This window comes from Salmo trutta, chromosome 29 (genome assembly GCF_901001165.1).
Source record: "Salmo trutta chromosome 29, fSalTru1.1, whole genome shotgun sequence".
NCBI classification, from domain to species: Eukaryota; Metazoa; Chordata; class Actinopteri; order Salmoniformes; family Salmonidae; genus Salmo; species Salmo trutta.
Genome location: NC_042985.1, coordinates 2522782 through 2537635, shown reverse-complemented (window position 1 = coordinate 2537635; position 14854 = coordinate 2522782). Strand labels below are relative to the sequence as shown.

Genomic DNA, 14854 nt, shown 5'->3' with positions numbered 1-14854 from the left:
TAACATTGGTATTGAAGGTAAAGTCATGTATTGATTATAGATCTCCTTAACATTGGTATTGAAGGTAAAGTCATGTATTGATTATAGATCTCCTTAACATTGGTATTGAAGGTAAAGTCATGTATTGATTATAGATCTCCTTAACATTGGTATTGAAGGTAAATCCTGTATTTTAGATGAAAACACATGTTTTAATAGCAAGAGAGTACAGTAGACTAGTGTACACTGAAGAGGTTATTTTCCAGGGTAGTAAAATTACACTGATAGATTACATTATTGATTAGGCCTAATGACTTATGTCTCAGTATCAGATTACATTATTGATTAGGCCTAATGACTTATGTCTCAGTATCAGATTACATTATTGATTAGGCCTAATGACTTATGTCTCAGTATCAGGCTCAACCATTTTCAATCGGTCACAAAAGGCTACGTGTGCACCCCATTCCCTTAATAGTGCACTACCCTATGGGCCCTGGTCAAAAGTAGTGCACTATTTAGGGAATATGGTCCTGGTCAAAAATAGTGCACTATTTAGGGAATAGGGTCCGGGTCAAAAGTAGTGCACTATTTAGAGAATAGAGTGCCATTTGCTACAAATCAAAAGTCAGTTGGTAGATTTGAATGAATGTATGTGTTTTATACCAACACCACAAGTGCATTGTGCTGTTGGTTTTCATAGAATGTGGCCAGCATAAAACCAGCAAGAACTCCCTAAACAACGAGTTCATCTGAAGACCGGTGCCAAAAAGCAGTGGGCTGTGAAGGGAAGTGTTTTTAGGCCACACCAAAAACATCAACACCTCACCAGGAGAAGGCCGAGTCTCAAATGATTCCCTATTCCCTATAAAAGTGCACTTCTTTTAACCCAGGGCCCTGTCAAAAGGTGTGCGCTTTATAGGGGATAAGGTGCTATTTGGGATACACACTAAGTATGTAGTTTAGAATACTCCTTTATCAAATAGTTAGTCATCAATCATGTCAGCTATTTCTCTAAAGGAGAAAATTAAAGGATCATTGGTGAGTTTAAATAGAAGAGGAGAATCCCCCTCCGCACCATGTGTTTAGTGTTGCATGTGCAACATCAACAGAAAGCTGTTAATGCTACTGTATGTACAGATAAGTCACTACCTAAGGAAACGTCCAAATACAATGCATTGGGAAAGTACTCAGACCCCTTTCCTTTTTCCACATTGTCACAGTACAGCCGTATTCTAAAATGTATTAAATTAAAACAGCAATCTACACACAATACACCATTAGAACAAAGCAAAAACAGGTTTTTAGAAATTTTGGCAAATTTATTACAAATAAAAAACAGAAATACTTTATTTAGGTGACCAAGAACCCGATGGTCACTCTGACAGAGCTCTAGAGTTCCTCTGTGGAGATGGGAGAACCTTCCAGAAGGACAACCATCTCTGTAGCACACCACCAATCAGGCGTTTATGGTAGGGTGGCCAGACGGAAGCCACTCCTCAGTAAAAGACAACATGACAGCCCGCTTGTTTCTCATCAGACCATGAGCAACAAGATTCTCTGGCCTGAATGCCAAGCGTCACGTCTGGAGGAAAAATGGCACAATCCCTATGGTGAAGCATGGTGGTGGCAGCATCATGCTGTGGGGATGTTTTTCAGCGGCAGGGACTGGGAGACTAGTCAGGATCAATGCAAACATGAACGGAGCAAAGTACAGAGAGATCCTTAATGAAAACCTGTTCCAGAGCATTCAGGACCTCAGACTGGGGCAAAGGTTCACCTTCCAATAGGACAACGGCCCTAAGTACACAGCGAAGACAACGCAGTAGTGGCTTTTGGACAAGTCTCTAAATGTCCGTGAGTGGCACAGCCAGAGCCTTGACTTGAATCTGATTGAACATCTCTGGAGAGACCTGAAAATAGCTGTGCAGCAACGCTCCCCACCCAACCTGACAGAGCTTGAGAGGTTCTGCAGAGAACAATGGGAGAAACTCCCCAAATACAGGTGTGCCAAGCTTGTAGCGTTATACCCAAGAAGACTTGATGCTGTAATCGCTGCCAAAGGTGCTTCAACAAAGTACTGAGTAAAGGGTCTGAATACTTATGTAAATGTGATATCAGTTTTTTATTTTGAATAAATTAGCAAACATTTATAAAAACCTGTTTTTGCTTTGTCATTATGGGGTATTGTGTGTAGATTAATGAGAAAAAAAACTATTGAATACATTTGCTGTAACGTAATAAAATGTGGAAAAAAGTCAAGGGGTCTGAAAACTTTACGAAGGCACTGTACGTCACACTAAACGTCCCTATACGTCACTCTCCCTAACTAAACGTCCCTATACGTCACTCTCCCTAACTAAACGTCCCTATACGTCACTCTCCCTAACTAAACGTCCCTATACGTCACTCTCCCTAACTAAACGTCCCTGTACGTCACTCTCCCTAACTAAACGTCCCTGTACGTCACTCTCCCTAACTAAACGTCCCTGTACGTCACTCTCTCTAACTAAACGTCCCTATACGTCACTCTCCCTAACTAAACGTCCCTATACGTCATTCTCCCTAACTAAACGTCCCTATACGTCACTCTCCCTAACTAAACGTCCCTATACGTCACTCTCCCTAATTAAACGTCCCTATACGTCACTCTCCCTAACTAAACATCCCTATACGTCACTCTCCCCAACTAAACGTCCCTATACTCTTCACTAGAAGATTCACAGTACATGGAAGCTTAAATAAGGTCTGTGTATACTAACAAAAGTCTGTCCACTCCACACAGACTCAACTGAAACCCAGAGCTAGCAGAATTACAACGTTGCTGTGTTAAGAACAGGGTTTTAAGCTGCAGTGATTAGAACAGGGAACCCTCTCCCTACTCTCTGGTTTAATATGAATAGACTGTGTGTTTTAACAGCTGTTGAGTCCTCTATGAGTTGAAGCATTGGAGTGCCTGCGTCTCTCCCTTTCCTGCACACACCCAGTCACTAACCCACCCTTCCACCACACACTACAGTATGTCCCTCTCTTTTCACATATCAACCTGTCAGTTCAGTTATCCAAAACCACCAAACCTTGCATGACCATACTAGTGAACTTTTGCTTAGACCATGATTCTCCTCCTTAAAAACAAATCTTGCTCCCAATGGTATTCAGAACAGCCGCCATGGAGTAGATCACGCCACCAGCCCGGACAAGCAGTGGTAAATTACTGCTATTTGACAACACCACGAGAGTCAGCGCCTTTGACAATGTATGAAGAACGAAAGTTACAATATAATCCTACTTTTTTAATTGAAAAGTACATGGATGTGTGTTGAATGGATAAGCAAAAACATGGAACTTCATCATATATGCGAAAACCGTCATTTTTGATGATGTCACTTGCCTAGTCAAGGAAGCATCATGCAAACAATATATTGGGGAAACTCCCCATAGACCATGGGTAACAAATTAAACCAATCAGTTGGAAGCACATTTACCTAATGAACAAATGTGATTGGATGGTGGCTCTTATCTGATAGGTTGATTTGTTATCGGATATAATCATCTGCTTAGCTGGCCTAAGCATCGTGGCTAATTAGCATCGTGGCTATTTTGGCCAGGTTGGCCTGAGAGAAAAAGCTAGCAGCTAGCCATTTTAGACTAATGGTTTAAACCATGGTCTGAGCAAAAGTTCACAAGTATGGCCCCTGGCAGTTCAGTTCAGTTAACAAAAACATCACCAGTTCAGTTCCTTTCTCCCACCAGCAGAGGAAGCTGAGTCAAAGCAGCCTGCATGTTAGCTAGCCTTTATGTAGCCTCATAGCTCCTAGCAGTGTTGCAGCTCTGCCCTCACAGGGAGGAGAAGAAGAAGATGTACGCTGCGGAGGACTTGACGGTGGAGGTGGAGATTTCAGAGACCTCGTGGTCGTCAAACTTGTACCAGCGCTGTTTCATGGCGTTCTTACAGTAGGCTGTGTAGTGACCCCCATCCAGACCGCCATAATGGTTCTGTTACAGAAGGGAAGGACACAGAGGGTTAACGGCCTGTTTGTTTGTTGGACACACCTCCTGAGTCAAGGGTTTTTCTTTATTTTTACTATTTTCTACATTGTATAATAATAGTGAAGACATCAAAACCATGAAATAGCACATATGGAATCATGTAGTAACCAAAAAAAGTGCTAAACAAATCAAAATATATTTTCCATTTGATATTCTTCAAAGTATCCACCCTTGATAACAGATTTGCACAGTCTTGGCATTCTCTCAATCAGCTTCAAGAGGTAGTCACCTGGAATGTATTTCAATTAACAGGTGTGTCTTGTTATTAAAAGTTAATTTGTGGAATTTCTGTCCTTCTTAATGCGTTTGAGCCAATCAGTTGTGTTGTGACAAGGTAGGGGCGGTATACAGAAGGTAGCTCTAATTGGTAAAAGACCAAGTCCATATTATGGCAAGAACAGCTCAAATAAGCAAAGAGAAACGACAGTCCATCATTACTTTAAGGTCAGTCAATACGGAACATTTCAAGAACTTTGACAGTTTCTTCAAGTGCAGTCGCAAAAACCCTAAAGCGCTATGATGAAACTGGCTCTCATGAGGACCGCCATAGGATAGGAAGACCCAGAGTTCATTAGAGTTACCAGCCTCAGATTGCAGCCCAAATAAATGCTTCACAGATTTCAAGTAACAGACATCTCAACATCAACTGTTCAGAGGAGACTGCGTGAATCAGGCCTTATTGGCTTTGCCGCAAAGAAACCACTACTGAAGGACACCAATAAGAAGAAAAGACTTGCTTGGGCCAAGAAACATGAGCAATGGACATTAGACCCGTGGACATCTGTCCTTTGGTCTGATGGGTAGAAATGTGAGATTTTTGGTTCCAACAGCCTAGTCTCTGTGAGACGCAGAATAGGTGAACGGATGATCTCCACCGTGAAGCATGGAGGAGGAGGTGTGGTGGTGCTTTGCTGGTGACATGTGAGTGATTTGAGGTTGAGGGTTGAGGTCAGGGCTCTGTGCAGGCCAGTCAAGTACTTCCACACAGATCTTGACAAACCATTTCTGTATGGACCTCGCTTTGTGCAAGGGGGCATTGTCATGCTGAAACAGGAAAGGGCCTTCCCCAAACTGTTGCCACAAAGTTGGAAGCACAGTCTCTAGTCTAGAAAGTCATTGTATGCTGTAGCGTTAAGATTTCCCTTCACTGGAACTAAGGGCCCCAACCATGAAAAACAGCCCCAGACCATTATTTCTCCTACACCAAACTTTACAGTTGGCACTGTGCATTTGGGCAGGTAGCGTTCTCCTGGCATCGGCCAAACCCAGATTCGTCCGTCAGACTGCCAGATGGTGAAGCGTGATTCCTCACTCCAGAGAACGCATTTCCACTGCTCCAGAGTCCAATGGTGGCGAGCTTTACACCACTCCAGCCGACGCTTGGCATTGCCCATGGTGATCTTAAGCTTATGTGCGGCTGCTCGGCCATGGAAACCCATTTCATGAAGATCCTGACGAACTTTTTAGTGTGCTGACGTTGCTTCCAGAGGCAGTTTGGAACTTGGTAGTGAGAGTTGCAATCCAAGGACAGACCATTTTTATGCGCTACGTGCTTCAGCACTCACCGGTCCCGTTCAGTGAGCTTGTGGCCTCCCACTTTGCGGTTGAGCCGTTGATGCTCCTAGACGTTTCCACTTCACAATAACAGCACTTACAGTTGACCGGGACAGTTCTATTAGGGCAGAAATTTGACGAACTGACTTGTTGGAAAGGTGGCATCCTATGACGATGTCATGTTGAAAGTCAATGACCTCTTCAGTAAGGCCATTCTACTGCCAATGTTTGTCTATGGAGCTTGCGTGGCTGTGTACTCGATTTTATACACCTGTCAGCAACAGGTGCGGCTGAAATAGCAGAATCCACCAATTTGAAGGGGTGTCCACATACTTTAGTATATATAGCGCATGTAATTTACCAAAGGCTTTTATCCAAAGCGACAGTAGTTGATGGGGGCATACATTTTGGTATGAGTGGCCACTGGGGGAACCCACGACCCTGTCGTTACAAGACCCATGCTCTACCAACTGAGCCACACAGGACCAGAAGACGCACAGCAAAGTATTTGACTGCAGTGTTTCCAGGCAGGTGCTAATAGTACTTACAGACACTCCAAACAGGTTGTATCTCTTGAGGCTGGCTCTGGGTCCGATGACATACTGACTGAGGTCTAGATTCTCCAGAGGGAAGTCTACTGTCGTCTGCAGCTTCTGCTTCCAACGGCCCTCGTACGAGAACCTACAAGAGACGGCAGTACTGGGGTTAATACACATTGTTATCAGTGTGTGTGTGTGTGTCTTGGTCATCGTGTCATTTCAAATGCACACGGTGTTGTAAGTAGGTACCGTTTAAGGTGAACCAGTATGATGGGCGGGACCTTCCAGATCTCCAGTTTCTTGATGGAGTCTCTGAGAGCTTTACAGTGTCGACAGAACACCTTGTTCTGGTCGGTCAGCTTCTCCTCCTTAGAAAACAGCTTCAGACAGTCCTGGAACACAGTAGGACATGGTTAGATTAGACAGCTTCAGACAGTCCTGGAACACACAGTAAGACATGGTTAGATTAGACAGCTTCAGACAGTCCTGGAACACACAGTAAGACATGGTTAGATTAGACAGCTTCAGACAGTCCTGGAACACACAGTAAGACATGGTTAGATTAGACAGCTTCAGACAGTCCTGGAACACACAGTAAGACATGGTTAGATTAGACAGCTTCAGACAGTCCTGGAACACAGTAAGACATGGTTAGATTAGACAGCTTCAGACAGTCCTGGAACACAGTAAGACATGGTTATATTAGACAGCTTCAGACAGTCCTGGAACACAGTAAGACATGGTTAGATTAGACAGCTTCAGACAGTCCTGGAACACAGTAAGACATGGTTAGATTAGACAGCTTCAGACAGTCCTGGAACACAGTAAGACATGGTTAGATTAGACAGCTTCAGACAGTCCTGGAACACAGTAAGACATGGTTATATTAGACAGCTTCAGACAGTCCTGGAACACAGTAAGACATGGTTAGATTAGACAGCTTCAGACAGTCCTGGAACACAGTAAGACATGGTTAGATTAGACAGCTTCAGACAGTCCTGGAACACACAGTAAGACATGGTTAGATTAGACAGCTTCAGACAGTCCTGGAACACACAGTAAGACATGGTTAGATTAGACAGCTTCAGACAGTCCTGGAACACACAGTAAGACATGGTTAGATTAGACAGCCCTGGAACACACAGTAAGACATGGTTAGATTAGACAGCTTCAGACAGTCCTGGAACACACAGTAAGACATGGTTAGATTAGACAGCTTCAGACAGTCCTGGAACACACAGTAAGACATGGTTAGATTAGACAGCTTCAGACAGTCCTGGAACACAGTAAGACATGGTTAGATTAGACAGCTTCAGACAGTCCTGGAACACAGTAAGACATGGTTAGATTAGACAGCTTCAGACAGTCCTGGAACACAGTAAGACATGGTTAGATTAGACAGCTTCAGACAGTCCTGGAACACACAGTAAGACATGGTTAGATTAGACAGCTTCAGACAGTCCTGGAACACAGTAAGACATGGTTAGATTAGACAGCTTCAGACAGTCCTGGAACACAGTAAGACATGGTTAGATTAGACAGCTTCAGACAGTCCTGGAACACACAGTAAGACATGGTTAGATTAGACAGCTTCAGACAGTCCTGGAACACACAGTAAGACATGGTTAGATTAAACAGCTTCAGACAGTCCTGGAACACAGTAAGACAGTAGACTTCAGACAGTCCTGGAACACAGTAGGACAGTAGACTTCAGACAGTCCTGGAACACAGTAAGACAGTAGACTTCAGACAGTCCTGGAACACAGTAAGACAGTAGACTTCAGACAGTCCTGGAACACAGTAAGACAGTAGACTTCAGACAGTCCTGGAACACAGTAAGACAGTAGACTTCAGACAGTCCTGGAACATAGTAAGACAGTAGACTTCAGACAGTCCTGGAACACAGTGGGACAGTAGCCTTCAGACAGTCCTGGAACACAGTAGGACAGTAGACTTCAGACAGTCCTGGAACACAGTAGGACAGTAGACTTCAGACAGTCCTGGAACACAGTGGGACAGTAGACTTCAGACAGTCCTGGAACACAGTGGGACAGTAGACTTCAGACAGTAGACTTCAGACAGTCCTGGAACACAGTAGGACAGTAGACTTCAGACAGTCCTGGAACACAGTAGGACAGTAGACTTCAGACAGTCCTGGAACACAGTGGGACAGTAGACTTCAGACAGTCCTGGAACACAGTGGGACAGTAGACTTCAGACAGTAGACTTCAGACAGTCCTGGAACACAGTAGGACAGTAGACTTCAGACAGTCCTGGAACACAGTAGGACAGTAGACTTCAGACAATCCTGGAACACAGTAGGACAGTAGACTTCAGACAGTCCTGGAACACAGTAGGACAGTAGACTTCAGACAGTCCTGGAACACAGTAGGACAGTAGACTTCAGACAGTCCTGGAACACAGTAGGACAGTAGACTTCAGACAGTAGACTTCAGACAGTCCTGGAACACAGTAAGACAGTAGACTTCAGACAGTCCTGGAACACAGTAGGACAGTAGACTTCAGACAGTAGACTTCAGACAGTCCTGGAACACAGTAGGACAGTAGACTTCAGACAGTAGACTTCTGACAGTCCTGGAACACAGTAAGACAGTAGACTTCAGACAGTCCTGGAACACAGTAGGACAGTAGACTTCAGACAGTAGACTTCAGACAGTCCTGGAACACAGTAAGACAGTAGACTTCAGACAGTCCTGGAACACAGTAGGACAGTAGACTTCAGACAGTCCTGGAACACAGTAGGACAGTAGACTTCAGACAGTCCTGGAACACAGTAGGACAGTAGACTTCAGACAGTCCTGGAACACAGTAAGACAGTAGACTTCAGACAGTCCTGGAACACAGTAAGACAGTAGACAAGCCTAACAGAGGAGAGGGTTGGTTACACATTGTATTACGTTTCAAACATAACATTTTGGTCGTTGAGGCAGAGTTGGTTGCAAGTGTGTGAATGTCTGTGTGTCTGTGTGTGTGTGTGTGTGTGTGTGTGTGTGTGTGTGTGTGTGTGTGTGTGTGTGTATACACGTGCATCTACACACATACGCGCGCGCATGTGTCTCCTAACCTATGGGAATCCCTTATTGGTTGAAGCCAGCAGCAGAGAGGTACATGATGGTCTCAAAGGGGTGTGTGTGTGTGTGTGTGTGTGCGCGTGTGTGTGTGTGTGTGTGTATACACCTCGTGTAGTGTGACTTCATCATTTTGTTTCTTATTTCACCTCATTTTAACATCATCATAAAGAGCACATGTTCACCTTCCTAAAAAACACAGTTTTCCATCTCAAGAGGATCAATTAAAACTAATGACTCCAGTAAAAGTGCCAGAAACACCCCCAGAAACATCTTGCTTTCAGCCTGGTTTCCTTTCCCCCTGAAAAGCAGGTGTGGGGACTCTGCTCAGGTGTCTCCGCCTGCTACATTAGGTTACAACTAAAACATAACAGGGTTGACAATTTCATCCTAAAATCAGACAGAAATGTTCAAATGAGGGACAGACATTTCATGGTATTAGATGAATCACATGAAATGAATAATGATGTTCAGAAATGACTGTCAAAACAACAGAATAACCAGGGCTTTACAATGATGGTGAAATTAACTGGGTTAAAATCTTCCTGGAAGTCAGAAGGATGCACAGAGGGACATGTCAAAATGCTGAATTGTGGTACTTTAGCTAGCCTTTATTCATATACAAAAAATATACATTATATATTTATAGAATTTCCCATATGGGCACTTAATTTAATATAACAGGCTTTAAAATGCTATATTTCCAACCAATTTCTACTTAAAATATCAAAAAGGGACAGAAAAAAGGTTCATTTGGAAGAACGAGCCGTATGTGTAAACAGGCGTGTTGTCTTACCTGCAGGGAACACTTGTTGGTGGAGGCCAGCGGCAGGGTCAGGTACATAAAGGTCTCGAAGGTGCGGGACTTCCTGTGGCAGGTGAGACACTGAACTGTGCTCTTAAACTGTCCCTGGAACAGCGCTACGATGATAGATTCGTTGAGCAACTTGTGTTTGCTCCAGGCCTGGTCAGCGGCCCGCTGGTCGTCCAGATCGTCATTCTCCTCCTCCGTGTAGCACTTACGGTTAGCTACCTTCAGAGAGAGGACAGGTGGAGAAACACAACCAGCCTCAACACAACCAGCCTCAACACAATTCACATCAACACAACTCGCCTCAACACAACTCGCCTCAACACAACTCGCCTCAACACAACTCCCTTCACCATTTTAAAACTGAACGTATGATGTACTCAAAAAGGCTTTTATATCCAAAAGATAGAATGTGCTTTTATATTTCCAACGGATCAGCAACGGCACTGACATCTCCAGAAATTACAAGTTACCTTTAATAATATTATATATGCCATTTAGCATAGGCTTTTATCCAAAGCAACTTACAGTCATCCAGCATTCATTTGACATATGGGTGGTACCGGGAATCGCACCCACGATCCTGGCATTGTAAGCGCCATGCTCTACCCCGCTGAGCCACAGAGGACCGCGGCGCCGGGCCACAGAGGACCGCGGCGCCGGGCCACAGAGGACCGCGGCGCCGGGCCACAGAGGACCGCGGCGCCGGGCCACAGAGGACCGCGCCGCCGGGCCACAGAGGACCGCGCCGCCGGGCCACAGAGGACCGCGCCGCCGAGCCAGAGGACCGCGCCGAGCCACAGAGGACCGCACCGAGCCAGAGGACCGCGCCGAGCCAGAGGACCGCGCCGAGCCACAGAGGACCACTTTGCAGTATAATTACTACTGTAGTCAACTCCAGCTCAGCTTTAACTAGGCCCATTTGACAGGAGTTGTCATTGTTCCATTCCAGAATTCTACCCTACTATGTAACTTTGGAGGCACTAGGTAATCTTCAAACTATTTTCCTTGTTAATCACTTTTCTCCAGCTCGCTCTCCAGTCTCCCTACCTTGTTGAGGTCCTCGTGGAGTCCGTCCATAAGGAAGAGCAGCAGCTCCTGGGAGTCCTGCTGTTCGTGGCCAGAGAAGGATTCATTGATCTTCCCTATTGTGAACTTAAAGTCGCGGGGGCTGATACACTTATACAGGCCTGACCACAGAGCCTTCATGATCACACCAAACTCCTCTGCTACCTCGCCTCGGTGACCCAGGACATTAGCCCTGTCGGGGGGAGGGGAAGAGAGAGAGAGAGAGAGAGAGAACGTGAGAGACAGGCAGAGAGAGACAGAGAGGGAGGGAGAGAGACAGAGAGAGTTAGCTGTATATGTATGATCCTCTTATCTTGGTAGTAATTCTTGTTGAAGTGTTATTACTACATTATCAATATAACTACAATTATCAATTCAATTCAAGGGGCTTTATTGGCATGGGAAACATATGTTAACGTTGCCAAAGCAAGTGAGGTAGATAATAAACAAAAGTGAAATAAACAATAAAAATGAACAGTAAACATTACACATACAGAAGCTTCAAAAGAATAAAGACATTACAAATGTCATATTATGTATATATACAGTGTTGTAACGATGTACAAATGGTTGAAGTACAAAAGGGAAAATAAATAAGCATAAATATGGGTTGTATTTACAATGGTGTTTGTTCTTCACTGGTTGCCCTTTTCTTGTGGCAACAGGTCACACATCTTGCTGCTGTGATGTCACACTGTGGTATTTCACCCAGTAGATATGGGAGTTTATCAAAATCGGGTTTGTATCATCTGACTGAGCTGTTGATATCCTCCTGATAGAGGTTCTTGTTGAAGTAGTCAACCATGTGTTGCATTATAAATCACTACATTATCATTACTACATTATCATTACCACTACATGACTGACCTGTTGATATCCTCCTGATAGAGGTTCTTGTTGAAGTAGTCAACCATGTGTTGCATTATAAATCACTACATTATCATTACTACATTATCATTACCACTACATGACTGACCTGTTGATATCCTCCTGATAGAGGTTCTTGTTGAAGTAGTCAACCATGGCCGGTGTGTTGCATTATAAATCACTACATTATCATTACTACATTATCATTACCACTACATGACTGACCTGTTGATATCCTCCTGATAGAGGTTCTTGTTGAAGTAGTCAACCATGGCCGGTGTGTTGCATTATAAATCACTACATTATCATTACTACATTATCATTACCACTACATGACTGACCTGTTGATATCCTCCTGATAGAGGTTCTTGTTGAAGTAGTCAACCATGGCCGGTGTGTTGCATTATAAATCACTACATTATCATTACTACATTATCATTACCACTACATGACTGACCTGTTGATATCCTCCTGATAGAGGTTCTTGTTGAAGTAGTCAACCATGTGTTGCATTATAAATCACTACATTATCATTACTACATTATCATTACCACTACATGACTGACCTGTTGATATCCTCCTGATAGAGGTTCTTGTTGAAGTAGTCAACCATGGCCGGTGTGTTGCAGAGACACTGCAGGATGGAGTTCATGTAGCAGGTGTTACCTAGGTTACGCAGGCCGGTGAGCGAGGCGCCCAGACCGCCGAACACAGGGTTCAGGTTACGGATCTTAGCCGCAGACGGACGGGCGATCTCCACCTTGGTGTAGACGGTAGCAGTGGATGGTCTGGGGGAGGGATGGCAGTGACAAGTTACAAACAGTACAGTACAGTCAAATAAACTGGATTAGAAAACAGATAGCTACTGTGACATCATCAACTTTCATCCAGAAATGTGGATTAAATACTTATGGAGACTCAAACCTTTTAAATCAAGTTTTGTCATAATCCAATAGTATTTTTCATCATATCCATGAATCCAAATGATCTAGAAACATTTAAATGCAATTTAGTCCAAGGGTTGATTTTAACCCCAGACTCAGATTAAGTGAAGTCCAGGGGTGTATTCATTAGTCGGATCCCATTGCAAAACGTCTGTTGTAAAACATTTTGTAACGGAAACTGTTTCGATTGGACAAATTCAGCTAGGTCCCTCCCCGTTTCGTTCGGTTCTCTCTGTTGGCTTCCGTTTGATTCCTAGAGTAAAATGGTAAACGGTTTCCGTTGCAAAACGTTTTGTAACAGACAAAATGCTTTGCAACGGAATCCAACTAATGAATACACCCCAGGACTTAAAAACATATTCGTAATTGAAAAAAATTGCTTTTTAGTCCAGTAGTAGGCTTAATCTGAGTGAGTGAAACGTATATATTGACCAGGCCCATCCATGTGACGATGATGTCACCTACTTGGTCTCCCTGTTAAAGGTTGGGCGCGTGGCTGCAGTTATAGGGGCGGTAACCTTCTTTAGCCCCTCCTCCCTCAGGTCCTGGCTGATGTCTGGAGAAGAGTAGGAACGTTTCAGTTTGGACTGCTCCTGGTCGCGGTCCATGGTCTGGTCTGGCTCAGCGGGGCGGGGCTGCTTCTGTTTGGCCGGAGGAGGGGTGGAGGGGGGCGTCTGGGGCACGCTGACCTCAGGGGGGTAGCGGTGCACCCGGTTGGTTGGGGAATGGTAGTAACGGTAGGTACCGGTTACCGTGTCCAAGAACTGGTGGAGAGAGGATAGAGAGGAGAGGGATAGAGGATAGAGAGGAGAGGAGAGAACAGGGAGGAATAGAGAGGAGAGGGAATAGAGGATAGAGAGGAGAGAGAGGATAGAAGAGGAGAGAGCAGGAAGAGAGGAAGAGGGGATAGATGAATAGAGAGGTAGAGGAGAGAGAGGATAGAGAGGAGAAGGGGAGAGAGGATAGAGAGGAGAGAGAGGATAGAGTAGGATAGGAGAGAGAGGAATAGATAGGAGAGGGGATGAAGGATAGAAGTAGAGAGGGGATAGAGGATAGAGAGGAGAGGGGATAGAGGATAGAGAGGAGAAGGGAGAGAGGATAGAGAGGAGAGGGGATAGAGGTAGAGAGGAAGAGGGATAAGAGGATTAGAGGAGGAGAAGGGGATAGAGGATAGAGGAGAGAGGGGATAGAGGATAGAGAGGAGAAGGGGATAGAGGATAGAGAGGAGAGAGAGGATAGAGAGGAAAGGAGATAGAGGTATAGAGAGGAGAGTGGATAGAGGAGAGAGAGGGAGGGTATAGAGGATAGAGAGGAGAGGGGATAGAGGATAGAGAGGAGAGGGGATAGAGGATAGAGAGAGAGGATAGAGAGGAAAGGAGAGAGAGGATAGAGAGGAGAGGGGATATAGGATAGAGGGAGGGGGTAGAGGAAGAGAGGGAGGGGATAGAGGATAGAGAGGAGAGGGGATAAGGATAGAGAGGAGAGGGGATAGAGGATAGAGAGGAGAGGAGAGAGGATAGGGATAGAGGAGAGAGAGGAGAGAGGATAGAGAGGAGAGAGAGGATAGAGAGGAGAGGGGAGAGAGGATAGAGAGAGAGGGGAGAGAGGATAGAGAGGAGAGGGGATAGGGAGAGGAGAGGGGATAGAGGATAGAGGGAGAGAGAGATAGAGAGGAAAGGAGAGAGAGGAAGAGAGGATAGAGAGGAGAGGGGAGAGAGGATAGAGAGGAGAGGGGATAGAGGATAGAGAGGATATAGAGAGAGAGGAGAGATAGAAAGGAGAGAGAGGATAGAGAGGAGAGGAGAGAGGATAAGAGGAGAGGGATAGAGGATAGAGAGGAGAGGGGAAGAGGATAGAGAGGAGAGGGGAGAGAGGATAGAGAGGAGAGGGGAGTAGAGGATAGAGAGGAGAGAGAGGATAGAGAGGAGAGGGGAGAGAGGATAGAGAGGAGAG

At 44.9% G+C, this 14854-nt stretch overlaps 1 protein-coding gene across 1 annotated transcript in view; it reads right to left on the bottom strand.

The window, feature by feature from the left end:
• Positions 1 to 2538: 2538 nt before the first annotated feature.
• LOC115167432 (ubiquitin carboxyl-terminal hydrolase 8) overlaps positions 2539 to 14854 on the bottom strand; it is a 38361-nt gene continuing 26045 nt past the window's right edge. The window contains exons 16-21 of the mRNA XM_029721847.1: positions 12524 to 12745; positions 11073 to 11283; positions 10008 to 10244; positions 6372 to 6514; positions 6132 to 6264; positions 2539 to 3975 (exon numbers count right to left, since the gene is read on the bottom strand). Of these exons, the coding sequence (XP_029577707.1) occupies positions 3817 to 3975; positions 6132 to 6264; positions 6372 to 6514; positions 10008 to 10244; positions 11073 to 11283; positions 12524 to 12745 (1105 nt within the window). The 3' untranslated portion in view covers positions 2539 to 3816. The remainder of the gene's footprint in view (positions 3976 to 6131; positions 6265 to 6371; positions 6515 to 10007; positions 10245 to 11072; positions 11284 to 12523; positions 12746 to 14854) is intronic.